The sequence below is a fragment of the Anomalospiza imberbis genome, chromosome 19, assembly GCF_031753505.1.
Source record: "Anomalospiza imberbis isolate Cuckoo-Finch-1a 21T00152 chromosome 19, ASM3175350v1, whole genome shotgun sequence".
Lineage (NCBI taxonomy): Eukaryota > Metazoa > Chordata > Aves > Passeriformes > Viduidae > Anomalospiza > Anomalospiza imberbis.
Genome location: NC_089699.1, coordinates 7,693,690 through 7,709,161, shown reverse-complemented (window position 1 = coordinate 7,709,161; position 15,472 = coordinate 7,693,690). Strand labels below are relative to the sequence as shown.

Here is a 15,472-nt window from a genome sequence, read left to right as displayed (position 1 = left end):
TAATTAAACCTCATTTTCAGCGCTCAAGTACAAAGCAGAAGAGTAAACAGTGGTGGCTATTTGCATTTATTCAACTGCAAACTATGCAATTAGGATGGCAGATCCGGGAAAGAAGAGCACGATTGTCCTCCCCCATGGCCTCTCTTGCTCACGGAGAGAAGCCCTGTTCCTGAGCCAGCAGGGCAGGCAGCAGCTGGGAACCACCTCCCAAAATAAAGTTATTTCCCCCGTGGCACCGGGCCAGGTGTAAAACCAGGCTGAGCAATAACTTTCTAACCCTGCTGAGCTGCTGGAGGGAGAGCCCGTGGCAGGGGATGCGCTCGGAGCTCTCGCTGTCTGTCCCCGACTCGGATCAGCAGCAGAGCGGAGCCGGTCAGGCTCACAGCGCCTGGAAGGCTCCCTGCAGGCTCCTCCCGGGATCCTGTGAGGCTCCCAGCAGCAGCTTGGCCGGGATCGCCCTTGCCCTCCTTTTCCTGGGTTTCGCTGCACAACTCTGCCATCACCCATCTGCCTCCAAAACCCTCTGGACGGCAGCGCCCGGCCCTCCCCCCGCACAGCCCCGCTCCCGGACCGAGGGAGGGGGCAGAGCGGGCTGCGAACACCTCCAGCACACCGAGACACTGCCCCTGTCGTGCACTGGCACCTCGAGCTGCTCCCGCAGGCTTAGGGCGAGCAGGGAGGGCTCCCGAGTCCAGAGCACTGCTCCAGATTCCAGCAGCTCGGACACGGCTGCGTGCAGCCCCATCCATCACAGCTTACCTGTGTGCGGAGGTGAGGGGCAGGGCAGAGCTCCCAGGGCCCTACCAGGCTGGGGGGCTGCAAAAGGTTTTTGTTTTTTTTGGTTTTTTTTTGCCCGAGTCTGGCCACGAGCACCGGGGCCACCAGAAGCCGTGCTTGGGGCACGCACTGAGCCAGCCGCAAGCACCAGGTGCCAGCAAGGAGCACAGAAAATGAAAAAATCCCAGCCTGAAAGATGCCCCTCTGTACATCAGGGTCTTGGGGAAGAGTTCACAGAGAGCCACAGAAGCAGCCCCTCGCTGCCAGGCCTGCCTGGATCCCTCTGGACTCACCGGCCCCAGCTTCAGCCAGCGGGACCCTGGCCAGCCCCGAGGCTGGCGCAGGGATGAGCTGGAGAGGGGCAAGTGCCAGAAGAGCAGCAGGGGGTGGTGGGGGAAAGAAAGAGACAACTCACAGGTCTACTCACAGAGGCAAAATTTAATGGCAAGTCATCTTCCCTCCTTTATTACACCTTGGTTAGCCAAACAAAAAAAATCTGCAGGTAAAAAAAGTTTTAATGGTCACACAGCACTTTATACATATATCATAAGCAACCAAGCATCCACATCTGCACGTGAACGACACACCTCTAAGCATGGCCTCAATAGTCAGGTTTGTTTTTTTATTCATTAAATACTGTACAGAATCAAGGCTACAAACTGATTTTGTAATGCTTCTTCCCCCTCCCCAGCACTTAAAACAGTTACAGGCTGCTCTCATTTGTACATCACACAGTCGTGTAGCCAGTTTTAAGGCTAACAATATGCATCATGCTTTGGCTTTTTTTGTGTGTTTTTAAATTTTTTTAAGGTTTTAGCCTTTTAAATTTTGTTACCCTTAAATATTACATACATACACAAAAAATTACATAGCTGCAGTGTGCTCACCACCAACCTCATCACCCAGGAGCTTCACATTATCAAAAGCTTTAGAAAATTTGTAAACCTCTGTGCACGCTTGGGTTTGGGACAGCTGCAGAGAGCGAGTGGTGCCAGGGGGAAGCAGTGTCCCCTCCAGAAGGCCAACATCCACCTCCTCAGAGGGAGCCCAGCCTGTGCAAAAGCTCTTGTGTAGGATCAGAGACTTTTTGGGCAAAGGGGAGGACGTGGTGCCGGCCCTGTGAGATGAGAGCTGCAGAGTAAAGGAGAGGAAAAGGGGAACTCAACAGCTCCTCCATCCCCAGTGGGTTTCTCCCTTCCTCCATCCCTGGTCCTGTGGGTGATGGGGCAGCCACAGCTCGGCTCTGGGGACAGAGGGTGTCAGTGTCTGGACCACTAACTGTGGTTGTGCCTGGAATCAGCCTCTGCCTGTTCCCCTGCCCTGGAGCAGTGGCCTCACCTCTTGCCCCAGCCCTCCGAGACACTCCCGTGCTCCACTCAAAGGGATCCACTCACTCCCGAACGTGGCCGTGGTTACAGCTCCAGCCTGCCCTGCACCCCAAATCGGCACCTGCCCGCCTTCCCTCCCACCTGCCAGGCAGGGAGGGCTCCTGGAGCAGGGCTGGAGCTGCTGCAGATGATGCACCCACAGAGCAGTGTCTGGAGACCTCTGCAGCCCAGGTCTTCATCGCAGCCAAGCCCTGCATCCTCTGGAGCACCAGGAGAAGGACGTGTCTTCCAAAATCCCAGTGGTGGATGGCGACATGAGAAGGGCTTTGTGCAGCCAGCCCCTGGCTCAGGAGCATCATGGGGGCAGCAGGAAAGAACAGGGAGCTGGGGAGGGTGGGGGTGGATTTGGGCTGGTCGGTGCAGCCCTCAGCGTTTCTGGGAGCAAAAAGCACTGCACCAACGTGCTGGGATTCTCCCGCTGTTCTCTGTTTATAACTGCAGCCACACTGAGCAAGAGCAAAAGCAAAGGAGAGCTTTGGCTCCATCCTTACCTCTGGCAGAGCCATCTGCTCAGCCCAACTCCTCCCTGGGAAGCCTGGCACCACTGCCTCGCTGTGCAGCTGGAAGGACTCTCCCTGACAGACTGTGCTCCCCATGGATGCTAGTGGGTGCCTCTCCAGGGCCTGAGCACTGGGCAAAGGCAGCAGGGCTGGAGTGTGACCGCCCAGCTCCAAGTGAAGGTGTGTGCACACAGGACCAGAGGCTCAAAGTGCTCAAGGTCACCAGCTCAGGCTGCCCTCACCAGGTGCTTCCCAGAGCGTCCAGCAGAACCATGGCAGGGAGTAGGGATGGGAAGTGCTGTGCCCACAGTGCTGCTGACCACAACCAGGCCACCATGGGAAACAGCTGACAAGGGAAGGAGCTGAAAACGGCCCAAAACAGCACTGCTGTAACAACGCAGGAACCGGCACAAACTGGTGCTGCCACAACAGGGCCTCGCCATGACACGGCTTCCCTGGGGTGACTCTGGCTCCCACGGCTCCTGAACACCCGTGCACAGCTGGACGAGGGAGCAGCAGCCACACCAGGCTCATCCAGATCCACAACAGGCCCCAGGATCACTCGCTGCTGCCTGCCCGGGGGAGGCAGGGATCCAGGGTGGGTGTAGTGCTGTGTGACAGCCAGGATGGCTGGGAACAAAAGATACGGATACCTAAGCAAGTAACAAGGGCAGAACCCTGAATCCCATGTACTTCTAGAAGACAGGCATGCATGGTGGGGAAAGGGAAGTTTGCCTCACTCTGGAGAAAAAGAAGTGGGGAAGGCTAGACTTGCCTCCAGGTGACTGACCTGGAAGTTGCAGAACTGTATGGAAAGTCTGCAGCACTCCCAGGGCAGCACAAGTGCCAGTGCAGAGCTCTGGCCCTGCCTACCAATCCCAACTGGAAGAACCTTGTAGCTATGGGTGAACAACTAAGACTAGAGCAACTCCATATGGTGTAGACAACTCCAATGCAAACACAATCCAATGCCTAAGTAGAGATAAGCTGGGGTAGGCTTCATAGAACCCATGGGAATGCCGAGAAAAATAAAGACTGGGAGGGCATTGCCCTTCATTTCCAGAAATTACAGCAATCCCTTCTCCTGGCTGGAACCCCACCAGAACAAACTGCTGGGTGTAGTGCTGGGTGGGAAGAGTCCTTGTGTGGAAAGGTGCCCCAAGATGAAAGTGCAGAGGGAACGTGGCTGCAAGACTGCTTCTGTGCAGGTCTCAAATCTTACCATTGCAGGGTCAAACTTGCAAGAAGAGCATGTACATGGGACAGGGGAAAGGAAGAGGGGTTAGGGGCAAAGAGTTATTCATGCTTAAACAACCTTTCCTCAGAGGAGCAGTCAGACCTACCACCTTCTTTGGAACAAACCAAGCTGAGGAGGAAAAGCTGGAAGGAGAAGCCAGTTGACTGATAACAGCATTTGCCAATTTACTTTCTGCTGCTTTCCCTTCTCCCCTGCACCTGCCTGTCCCTAACCTGAAGGTTTATTTGTCCTCTGTCCACTCTGGGATGTTGGCCCCTGCTAAGGCAGCCCGGTACTGCTGCAAGACACCGCGGATGCTTTTAATGAACCCCTTGGACAAAGGGAAGAGGGGAAACCCAATATCAGGGTAACCGCTCTTCTCCGGCAGGAAACTCCTGTAGCTCTTTCTCCTTTTCTTTGGTTTCACGCTGGGCTGCGAGGCAGAGTCCTGGGCAGCCTTCCCCTCGTCCGTTCGGTCTCTGGCCAGGTCCCCCCTGGCTTGGCCTGTGCTCTCCGAGTCTGAGTACTGTTGGAGGTCGCCGGTGTTGGGCGTCGTGGTCGGGAACTCCGACTCGTCCAGCTCCTCCTTCGCGTCCAGCGCCGAGTCGGACAGTTCGGCGGCCAGCCCCTGCTCCGAGCCGCACTCTGCCAGCGCCCCCGCCGTGTCCCCGGGGCTCTCGGCCAGGCTGCCGCCGGCGCACAGGAGCGAGGCAGAATCCGCCCCGTTGGCCTGTTCGTGGCTGCGCTCCACCAGCTCGTTGGTCTCCAGCCAGGACTCGATGCGGGACACCAGGCGCCAGCCGTTGCAGCGGAAATGCTCCCGGATCTCGTGCTCGAAGACCTCCACGGGCCGGCGCAGCAGCTGCATCATGGACTGCACCACGCGGATCAGCGTCATCTCGTTGTAGCAGCGGCTGTTCTCGTAGCCCTCCTGCAGCCCCCGGTCGCTGTCGAAGCCTGCCTCGTTGTAATAGGGCTCGTTCACCAGGATGAGACCTGCCGGCAGAACGGGACACCGAGGGGTTAAGACACGAACGCCAAGAATCGCCGTCCCCTGCCAGTCCACTCCTGCCGAGAGGGTCAAGATCAAGGGGCAAGCACAGGCCAGGCTGAACCCCCAGAAGGCGCAGGATGCAAAGGACTGGGGTTGCAAGGGGAGCACAGTGTGACGTGGTAGGGACCTCAGACTCTGCGGGGAGTGGCATCCACGTTCCTTGGCTGGCAAGAACAGCCCTCTGCCAGCACAATGCAGAGGGCACACAACAGCAGAGGAGGTCAAAAGGGCAGGAAGGGAGAGGTTTCACAGCTCCTTTCACTTCCCTCCTGCAAAAAACCCCACAAACACAACAAAAGCTTTTATTTTCCTCCTCCTCTTAATCAGAACAAAGGCCAGGCTGCAGCAACAGGCTTTGAGCTGGCCAGGTTCTGCTCTATCCAGCAGAGTCCCATCAGACAGTGCAGTTCTGAGACACAGAAGACTTTGACAAGTCACCTTTACCAAGATTTCTCCTGCTTACTTCTGGTCTAATGAAATTACAGGTATGTAGCAACAGCCCCAGCATTGCCAGGCTGCTGGCAGCCTGCCACAAGTTGCATTAGAGCTGGGGAGATCATGTGTCTCTCAAAACCCAGGCAGCAGGAGAGGAGATTTTCCCCTAACACCAAGTTGCTCCAGTAAAACATTTAGTATTTCATTTTCTAAATTTGGATCCTTGGCTTTGGAAACAAGAAAAGGCTTTTATTGTGGTGTCCTTCCCCCACAGGAGGATACAGGTGGACTGTGGGAGTTCAGAGGAGCAGGAGTTGCCTCCAGTCAGCAGGAACCCTTGCTCTGTGTCAAAGGTTTCTCATCACATGCCTGAGTTCCCTGCACAGAAAGGCACCCATGAGGAAGTTACGTGATTTAGTCTGTCTGCTCCCAAACTGGATAGGGCAGAGCAAAGCCCCATGGCAGGAAGCCCTGGGGCTCGTCTAGGCACACCCCTGATTATTCTCTGTTTGGTAGGAGCATAAACACAGCATCATGTGCAAAACATGTCCCAGGTAGGATGGGCGGGTGACTCAGTGGGGATAAAAAAAAAGTCCTGCAAATGAGGCCCAGTTTAGCAACTTCAACTAACTTTGGTAACAGGCTGAGGACACGGTGGTTCACCTCTGTCAGCTCAGCGTAACAAGAAGACAACTCTGTGCTTGGCTGCTGCAGTGAGAAGAAGGGAAAGCATTGTGTCAGAGCCCTGGGATGCAGCCAGAACTCTGGGCATGAGAAAAGCTGGCACCTGCTTCCACTGCTCAAGCAGAGAGATAAGGACACTGCTTTGTCCAGCAAGGTGAGACCAAAAGGCAGCACTAAGCCAACTGGGGTGGCAGATCCCAATTGTGTGCCCCCCATAAACCAACATCCCTTCCTCCCTCTGCCTTTTCTTGCCCCACAGGCTTGGCAGGAGCATTTACCTTGGATGGAGATGAGTACCTGAAGGAGACTGGATTTACTGGTCCACCTTTCTGTCCCCTGAAATGCAAACACAAATATGTTAAAGGGCTGAAGCACCACCAGTTTGCTCTGTGACTATTGTCAGATGAAGTGAGGCCCCAGTTGTTCTGCATTCCTGTTGCTGACATCCTGTGGCTCACGGCAGGAACAAGGAACTGACTCCAGGAGCACGTGATGTGCTGGTGTCCCATCTCAACAACACATCTCTCCGTTATTTTTTTACCCGCACCACATCCCCTCAGGCCAGTTCTGTCTGGAACTGTGTAACCTTACACACCAGCCATCAGTTCCAACCCCTTCCCGGCTGCCCTGTCCTGCTCAAAACCTATTTCCCTGGGTCTGTTTATTCCAAGTCTCCAGCTGGACTTTGTACCATGCTACATGCTTTGTCCACAGTGTGGAAGACAGAGCCCTAACCCATAGGCACACCCCATGCTGGTGTTGGCATCTCTGCTATGGCTGGACTGACCACAGACTTCTCACTGAGGAGAGACAGTTGAGCCAAATACAGACCCAGAAAAAGCCTAACTACACCAGTTATCTGCTCCAGACACCTAAACCAGTGCCCAAAGCCTAAGCTACCCCAGCTCAAGCACCACCTAAGAGAGAAGTCACCCAGGTCTGGTAAGGAAGTGACTTGCTCCAAAAGCAGCCCAGCACAACCCCTGCTCCCCAGGGACAGGTGGAGGACAGCATTACCTTGCCTATCCAGGTCCCCAGGAGGCTGACACACACTTTGCCATTGTCGTACAGGTTGGGATTCAGCCTCCCACTGCACTGGGAGAGGTAGCGGAAGAGAGGCGGGACAGCGGGGTAGATGTTGGGGAGCTGGATGTCGAAGAGGAAGAGGCCATCTTCGTAGGGTGTGCGTGTGGGCCCTTTGATAAGCGCTGAGAAGAGATCCTGTGGGGAGAGGCAGGAGATCAGGCACTGGGAAACACCCTCTTACCCTGGCAGAGCTGTATGTACACAGAGGGATAGTGGGGATGTGATTAACTTGGCCCTTTCAAGTGTCAGCTCAAGCAACACATCTCAGGGCACCTTCCCCCGCCAGAAGTTGCACCCTGAGAGCAAAGCGAACCTTTGCAACTGAAACAGGGCTTCGAGGAGGGCCAAAAATCCCAAATTTACTCCCAGCTGACACAGGCCCTTGCTGGCTGCCCGCCTGTCTTCCCACTCAGCACCCAGAACAGGCTCCCTGCAATCAGCAGCTCCTTTTTTTGCCACCCTGACGCAGGGAATGCAAAAGCAGCCATTTTGGGTAATTACAGCCCTGTTTCACATGATGCACACATTCCTGCAGCTCTAATGCAAAGGATTAGGGCTAAGCAGGGAATTCCAAGGACAGGGATCTGGAAGCTGAGCCCAGCACTACCACAGAGGCATCTGAGAGCAGGCACTTGCCATTCGATCCTCGAAGGTTTTCACCATGATGCCATCGGGCAGGGAGGTGGCCAGCAGAGCCATCTCCTTCCGCACGGTGCTAAAGAACTTCTTGGCTTCTGGAGGCTGGAACTCCATTTTCTTGAAGGCGTGGGAATCTGTGGGACAAGGGAGACAACAGAATTACAGCTTGCCTTTGGAAACTGCCACAGGTTCCTCACGAAGGCAAATCTGCCCATGAGGAAGAGAGGAGTTAACTTGCTTTGGTGCTGAGCCAAGAGGCAGGAGAGATTATTTCCCACAGAGTACAGCAACCGCAACCTGCACCTCCTGTTCTCACTGTCCCACACAACACTGTCCCCTGTGGCCCAGCAAGGAAACTTGTCCCACAGCTGGGACAATCTCACAGAGCAATGGCCCTTTCCCTGCCAAACCTAAGCACAGCTCCCCACTTTCCCTGGCCCACACCTGCAGCTTCACAACAGTCTGGCCACCCTTCCCACCCAGGTCTGGCCTGGTTGGAGCACCTTGGGCTCTACTGTCACCAATGTTCCACACAGCCAGATGCTCTTTTTATCTCCGGCCACTTACACTGGTGCCAGTGAATAAGGACACCCACTCACCAATGACACCCAGCACAAGAACACCAGCTGTTTTTGTTCTGCTTCTCAACCAATTCAGCCTTAAAAAAAACAAAAGCCTGAACAAACCCTGAAACTTGCAAGGAAATGTCTACAGTGGAAAGCAGCTGATGTCTGCAGCCCTCCAATGTTAGTCACCACCCTGGGAAAGAGGGAAGCGCACTTCTGAGGCTTGGGAAGGTGCAAGAGTGCCTAGAGATGCTATCTAAAAGCCATGCTTAGGTCCCAGAACACACTGTGCTACAGAAGTTGGCTTAATTTCTCTTTAGTTAATGAGCTATGAAAAGGACTAAGAAGAAGAGAGGATACAGAATCCAAAAGGTTTGAGGCATAGGATAAAGAAACACTGCAGGAGAGCAATGAAGGACCGAGTATCCCACACTCACCTGGAGCATACTCCAACACAGAGAACACCTCTCCCTTGGCACTGGTGAAGGTGACTCCAGGCTTCCCTCCACTCTGCTGGCAGAGCACTGGTGTCTCACTGGGCCACTCTGACCTCACTGGTGTCTGTGCCTCTGCTTTTTCTTCCTTCTTCTCTGTCTCTACCATGGCTTCCATCTTTTCCTCCTCAGCAATAGCCACATTATCCAAGGTCTTCTTTAGGTTTTCCTGCAGCTTTTTAATATCGTCCAAGAACTTCTTCTCTCGAGTGGGTTTTTCCAGTTCCACAGTTGGGGAGGTGGGAGAGCCAGTCAGCAGCTGCTCCACAGTCATATTTTTCAGGCTTTCCAAGATCTTGATGGCCTCCTTTAGTTCCCGGAAGCTCTTTGGGGCTCCATCCTTGCCAGCTTTCTCTGTAGCAAGATCTGCAACTGCCATAGCCACAGCTCCCTGGACTTCTTGTTCTACTTTTTTTACCTCCTCTGCTGCTGGTTCCTCAGGCTCAAAGTCCTCAATTTTTGGGTGGTCATCTTCCATGAGGCCATTATCTGTCTCCCAGCTGTCACTTTCATCCTCCCACTCTGAGGATGCCCCGCTGGTGCTGCCATCAACAGAATCATAGTCTGACTCCTCAATTTCTGATTCAATATTGTACAAGTGCTAAAGGAGAGCAGAGTTACATGAGATTTAGGCTGAAGCACAGTTTTAGTTGTTTTTAAAAGTAAGTAATGAAAAAGGAGTTTCCATTTGGAACTGGTTGGGCTGTTTAAACCCATTCCATCTATATTGGCACCGATTATGAAACCACACAGTCCCATCCTCCACTTTTCCAACTATTGCACTGGGGGTAAAACTAGGGCAAGCTCTAGACGGGCTGCAGTCCTTCCAGTGTCTGGGATCCAGCCCTGGAGAGCAGGCAGGTGCCCCACAGCTACCTGGATGCCCCAGGGTTTCAGAACACAGAGCTCAGAATGTATTTGGTATCATGTGAGGAGTTGGTATTTCTGGTCCTGCTCCTGCACCAGCAACTGTGCTGGCACAGAGCCCTGGTTTGGCTGCCTCCACACGCTGTCCTTCCACAGAGACAATGCTGGAACCAGGAACACATTCCCATAGCAGCTCTCCTCTCCTGTGGCATGCAATACTTGCCAACAGAGCCTTGCTAGCCTGCTTTAGCTGTTATATGTGGCTACTGCTTAAAATTCAGCTGGGACAATGGAGCCTCACCCAAGTTGCTGAATAAGCTCTTACATAAAATGCTCTCTTCCCTCTCACTACTGGAGGCTGAACACATCCCCAGTCTACCCAGCCTCACCTCCTACAACTTGCTTTTGCACATGCTGCATCTCAGGAGGTCTCTCTGCAGAGGTTTACAGACCTCCTTCAGCTTTAAGCACCAACACAGAACCAGGGGAGCAACAACACCTTTACAGTGACAAGATGGGAGCATTTTATCCACAAGCTTCTGATACTTGAGTGACAGCTCAAGAATCCTCTTAATCTTGCAAGATATGACCCCAGAGGCTAAAGCACAGGGACCCTCAGTCATCTTGTCAAAGCCTTCAACTGAACCAACACTGTTGAGCCAGTCCTGTGCCACCCGGAGACAGGCAGCCAGCAGAGGTTAGCTGGGTTCAACACAAGTGACTGCAGGCATGAAAAGCCATCAAAACTCACTGCCCTCAAAGCTAATCCAAATCTGAGTTGGAAAGTTAATTAGCCTGTTATGCCATCTTTATTTTTAGAGCTGTGAAAAAGCACCCAGACAGCTCGTCTCTGGGCACATGGTCAGGCATTGATAAATCATGGTTTTACCAACTGATAATTCATGCTTCTGACATTTCCCTAAGTCCCATAATTACGCAGAGGAGCAGAATCGAAGGGACTGGCGTGACACAGCAGGAGCTGCTGCAGAGCCCTGGCACTGCAGTGTGAGAACAGCCCTTTGTGGAGCACGCATCAGACCTCTGATTGTGCCTGTGATCCAAGCACATGTGACAACAGCAGCCTGCTTTGTACGCCCCAGTCCACTGCCACAGTGCAGGCATTGACTATTCTACTGTAATTAATGCAGAGCTGCTTGGTTTAAAAAGGAATCTTGCTCAAGTACATTGTACTTGCTAAGGCATCTCTGCAGTGGAGGCAGTGGCTGCTCTGTCAGTGACAGAATGGGACTCTACAGCTGTAGGTTGTTTTGTATCTTTAGGCTGTCTGCCTTCATTCCAGGCAACAAGGAGAGAAGACATGGGATCAAACTGTATGAGGAGTAGCAAGGATGACTACAAGACATTACAACAAAAGCCTTAGAAGAACCCCAGACAAATCAGCAGGGTGCAGTGGATTAGCAGTGTGGCTGTATCTGTATTTTTCAGCTTGCACTCAACCCTTTCCCTCCCTGCCCTGGGATAAGATTTGAGTCTGATCCCTAGGTTAGCTAAGGTGACAATTTGTGGGTCTGGCCCAGCTTCTGGAGGAGCTTCTTTAGCTAAAACCCCACCATGGAGGCATTTCACAAGAGAGAGAGAACATGCAATCATCTTTTGGCAGTGCCCTGGATGGGCAATGCACTAACCCGGGCTCCAGACAGAACTGATGACCTCTGAGCTCTGCAAAGCACCAGGTGCTGGAGGCCAGGAGCAGGGCTGTGGGCAGAGCTGGGAGGCACTTGTGAAGGCAAAAAGAACCTGTCCAGGCTTTCCTAATCACTAGATTAGAGAGCAGTTGTGACCAACTAGTTGCCCAGACCTCCTGACAAAAGGATTTGCCTGTGATACCAGAACTGGGAAGCCACCCTATCATATGGGACTGCACCAATGAACAGAGCAAGAGCCCCTCTCAAGAACCCGGTGAATCTCTCTGCACACAGGATTTAAACCCACATCTTGTCACTCAGCTAAGAATTACAGTGATACTGGGAGCTGGAACAGGACCTCACCTGAGGCAGAATGATAGTCTTGGAATTGTCAGCCCACACCACTTCCACCTTGCTGCTGACATCCACACGAGCCACCTGTCCGACTGAAGGCTGTGGAGACAAGAGTGGTTTGTCAGTCCCTTTTCTTCCTCAGGCACTTCAGTGCAGAGCAGGAAGGATTTGAGAAACACATTCCCCAGCTGGAGAACCACCTAGAGCAACACCTGCATCCTACGTACAGAAACCACGTAACTCTGCCATGGAGGTGGGGAGAACTCTTCTCCACAAGGAGCAGGAGTGCTGGTCTGGCAGGAGATCCTGATCTTTGACAGGAGCAGTGGCCTTTCAGTGCCAGCAAGGGACAGGTCTTCTGTGGAATGGGGGTGCCCTCTAGTGGGGTGCCCTCAGCCCCCCCAACACCCAGCACCAGGGGCTCCTCAGAGAGCACTGGCATGAACAAACAAGCCACAGTCTTGCAGGGTGTGCAGGCAAGGAGCACCTTGCCCTGTAGCAGGTTATTTAGGTCAGCTGAGCAGGCTGGGAGTGTTTCGTGCTGTAAGAGCAACACTACACCTTTTAACACTTTTTTAGGGCAGTAGGCTCAAAAGCTGGAGGTACCTCCAGGGGTGTTTCCTCTATAATATAAATTATTCCTTCTTCCATCAAGGAAATCAATCAGCTCAACAAAATTAACATGAACATAGCTCAGTTGCCATAGCTGAACCCCAGTCTTCTGCTGCCAAGTGAAACTGTTTTCATGACAAAACCACCTCACGGTTGCTCAGGAGCCCACAGAATATCCTTTTATTACAAGTTACTCTGAAATCCTAAGCAAGAGCTCTATGAAAAGCCCTCAGGCATATGTTCAATTTTTGTCTCAGCTTCACTCTTGCTCTGCTGCAGACTGTCATCAAGGTCAAAGGATTTCAAGGTTGCATCTCCACCAGACATTGCTCTGATGTGTTACTCATGACAGCAGGGGACACCAACACAAAACCAGGAAGCTCGGGAGTTTATTTAGGATGCCCATGTGGGGCCTGTGGCCACACCACCGTGCCCAGGACCCACCTCATCCTCCTTGGCCGCGGCTCCATCCGAGTTGCCGATGCGGATGACGATGTCGGTGGTGCGGAAGCGAAAGTCGGGGTGATCGGCGATGTCGTACACGCTCACGTCCTCCTCCTCCCCGATCAGCTGCACCGAGACACAGCGCAACACGTCAGCCCCACGAGGCTGCACCGACCCCCAGAACACACCTTCAGCCCTCCAAAGCATTTTGTGTTTTATCTGATCCCTTTTCAGCTGCCCCAGCAGCCTGCAAGGGGCTGCTGCTGTCCCTCTTTGTCACCTCATCCAGTCACATGTGGATCAAGGCACAACAGAAGGAAGCAGATATTCTGTCTCATCTGCTCACCCTCACTTTTACCTCAGGGTCCATGCCACCATGTCGAGGAGACGTGCAATCACAGTGTTTTATTCCCTTCTGAACACCTAGATTTCTCAATGCAGTTCACTGGGGCCCAAAGGGCAAGAGTTTACTTTTGAAATTATCCAATGCAACAGGGAGTATATGAGAAAAAGACTTGTCATTTAATGGGAAACATCTTTCCTTTGATTCTTTGATTTCCTTTGATTTCTCCTGGAGAAAGAGAGCTAGGAGCTCATGAATTATAAGAAATAAGTGCAGCACAACCCCAGGCCAGACACATGTTATGCTTCTGCATGTGAAGGGCTCTGCTCAGTTATGACAATGTGGCCTGGCACATTGAAAAAGCAGTGTCGAGGCCCCCACTCAGCTCCAACTAGACTGCAGTCTATCAAGACTCTGGAAAATACAGCATTCCTATAAATCCCAAGAAAAAGGCATTAGGGTAACTATGGGCAATAGTACCTGGCAGAGGCAAGCACAAGGTGCAGTAGACTGATCCTCTTTCTATGAACCATGCAGAGACATGGGGAGGAAAAATTCTCATAGTGAACTCAATAATCAATTGTCTGTGACAACTTTAGCAAAAATATTCATCCATACCAGAACCCGATGATACCATGGGAAGTAAATTATCTGCCTGGTCTTTGCCACCTCACAGGCATCTACAAGTATGAAGTGACATCACCTCTAGCTACGTCTCCCATGCCCATAAGCACTGTTCCCTTCCTCAAGGACACACAATCAATGCAGAGCTGATTTCCAGGCTTATCTGTGTTCAGCTGTGAGGTTTGTGTTATTTTGTGGCTGCTTTCTCTTCGCTGGTTGCAGCAGGCACTGGTTCCTGCACTTACCTCCACATCATCTCCACTGGGTTTCAGCTTGAACCACTTCACCACACAGGTACGGCCGATGTGGTCCCCAGACTGCACCACTCCATACAACCCAGGATCCTGGGAGCTCTGAGCTATTGGTCACAACGGGAGGGAAGAAAACAGACAAATCAGGCAAAGGAGCACAGACTTTGCTGAGTGACTGAGGCTGTCAGCTCCTGGGCTCTCATGGCTAAAGCCTTCCACTTGTGAATGGCATGAGGAAAAACACTTCTTCCTACGCAGTGAGAATTGTTGCCAAACTAGAATGGTGGAGCTGGAGCTGATGGGTAGCTTTAGTTTCCACAGACTACGTGTAACCCAGAAGACCAGTCAGACATTACTCATCAGAAATGGCCACATAAAACAGCCTCTCTTTATGGTAAGCCAGCTTTCCTGCTTCCCAGCCTGAGCATCTTCTGGTCCCCACTGCTGAGGGTCTACCCTTGCTAGAAAAGGATCTGAGAGCCAAATGGCATCATCAGGATTTCATATCCAAAAGCCGTAAGTCTCCTTGAACTTATCCTGTGGCCCTCACTAGTGTCACCAATTGGTTTGGTGAAGAAAAGGGATTAAAGAAGAGGCCTCTGGCTCCCAAAACTCTCAATGAAAAAAAAAAAGTGAGGGTCATGAGAAATCAACCATACAGAGAAAACAGCCTGAGGTAAGCTGTTTGTTTCTCCCCTCACTCTGGGATCGAGCTCAGAGCTGCTGGCACTTTCAAAGTGGGCAACTCCTGCTCAGCAGGATCCTGAAAATCCTAGTTTGGATCCTTGGTATTTATTCTTTCCACATCCTTCCTGTTGTCATAGTTCAACTTTGGTACGTAAATAACGGTTTTCTGCTGCCATTCCCACCAAGACAGCTGAATCACTGTTGTCCCTGTCAGGTGCCCTCCCCAAGTGAGCACTAACAGCTACAGAGCAAATTAGGGGATCCAAACTGAACCATACTTTGCAATTAAGAGCATTGTTCTGACACCCAATACCTCTTTTGTCCACTACAAAATCGCCGGGGCAGAACTCGTTGTTGTCCAGGTGATGGACGGGGATCAGCTCATTGGAGCGGATGTTTGTCTCCACGGTGCCATCCTGCCACATCACGTCAGCTGAAGTCATCGTGGTCACCACTTCCACAGCAACCCTGGCAGCACACAAAGGCAATGGGTTACCAAAGGGAACATCAGGGATCAAGATGGACCTCATCAACACAAAGGTACACGGATCAGCAGGCTGGGAAGCAAGTCAGGAAACCCCACATAGAACACATGGACACAGCTACACAGCAGGCTTTGTTCTGATGGGTTCTCAACCCCTGCAGGTGTTACATTGCTGAAGGAGGACTGACTTTCCAGGGAGCTCCGGCTGAGCTCACTTTTATTCCTATGGAGGCAAATTAACATCTACTAGGACCCACTTTCTGCCCCTGACAGAAGCATGACAGGAGCTTCAAATAGTTT

At 52.3% G+C, this 15,472-nt stretch overlaps 1 protein-coding gene across 3 annotated transcripts in view; it reads right to left on the bottom strand.

Moving 5' to 3' along the window:
• Positions 1-1,197: 1,197 nt before the first annotated feature.
• The window catches only part of UBE2O (ubiquitin conjugating enzyme E2 O), a 62,434-nt gene continuing 48,159 nt past the window's right edge, over positions 1,198-15,472 (bottom strand). For all 3 annotated transcript variants that reach the window (XM_068209405.1, XM_068209406.1, XM_068209407.1), the window contains 9 exons: positions 15,002-15,156; positions 13,996-14,108; positions 12,784-12,909; positions 11,737-11,826; positions 8,804-9,461; positions 7,798-7,934; positions 7,093-7,296; positions 6,354-6,411; positions 1,198-4,898 (listed from right to left, as the gene is read on the bottom strand). In XM_068209405.1, the coding sequence (XP_068065506.1) occupies positions 4,144-4,898; positions 6,354-6,411; positions 7,093-7,296; positions 7,798-7,934; positions 8,804-9,461; positions 11,737-11,826; positions 12,784-12,909; positions 13,996-14,108; positions 15,002-15,156 (2,296 nt within the window). In that variant the 3' untranslated portion in view covers positions 1,198-4,143. The remainder of the gene's footprint in view (positions 4,899-6,353; positions 6,412-7,092; positions 7,297-7,797; positions 7,935-8,803; positions 9,462-11,736; positions 11,827-12,783; positions 12,910-13,995; positions 14,109-15,001; positions 15,157-15,472) is intronic.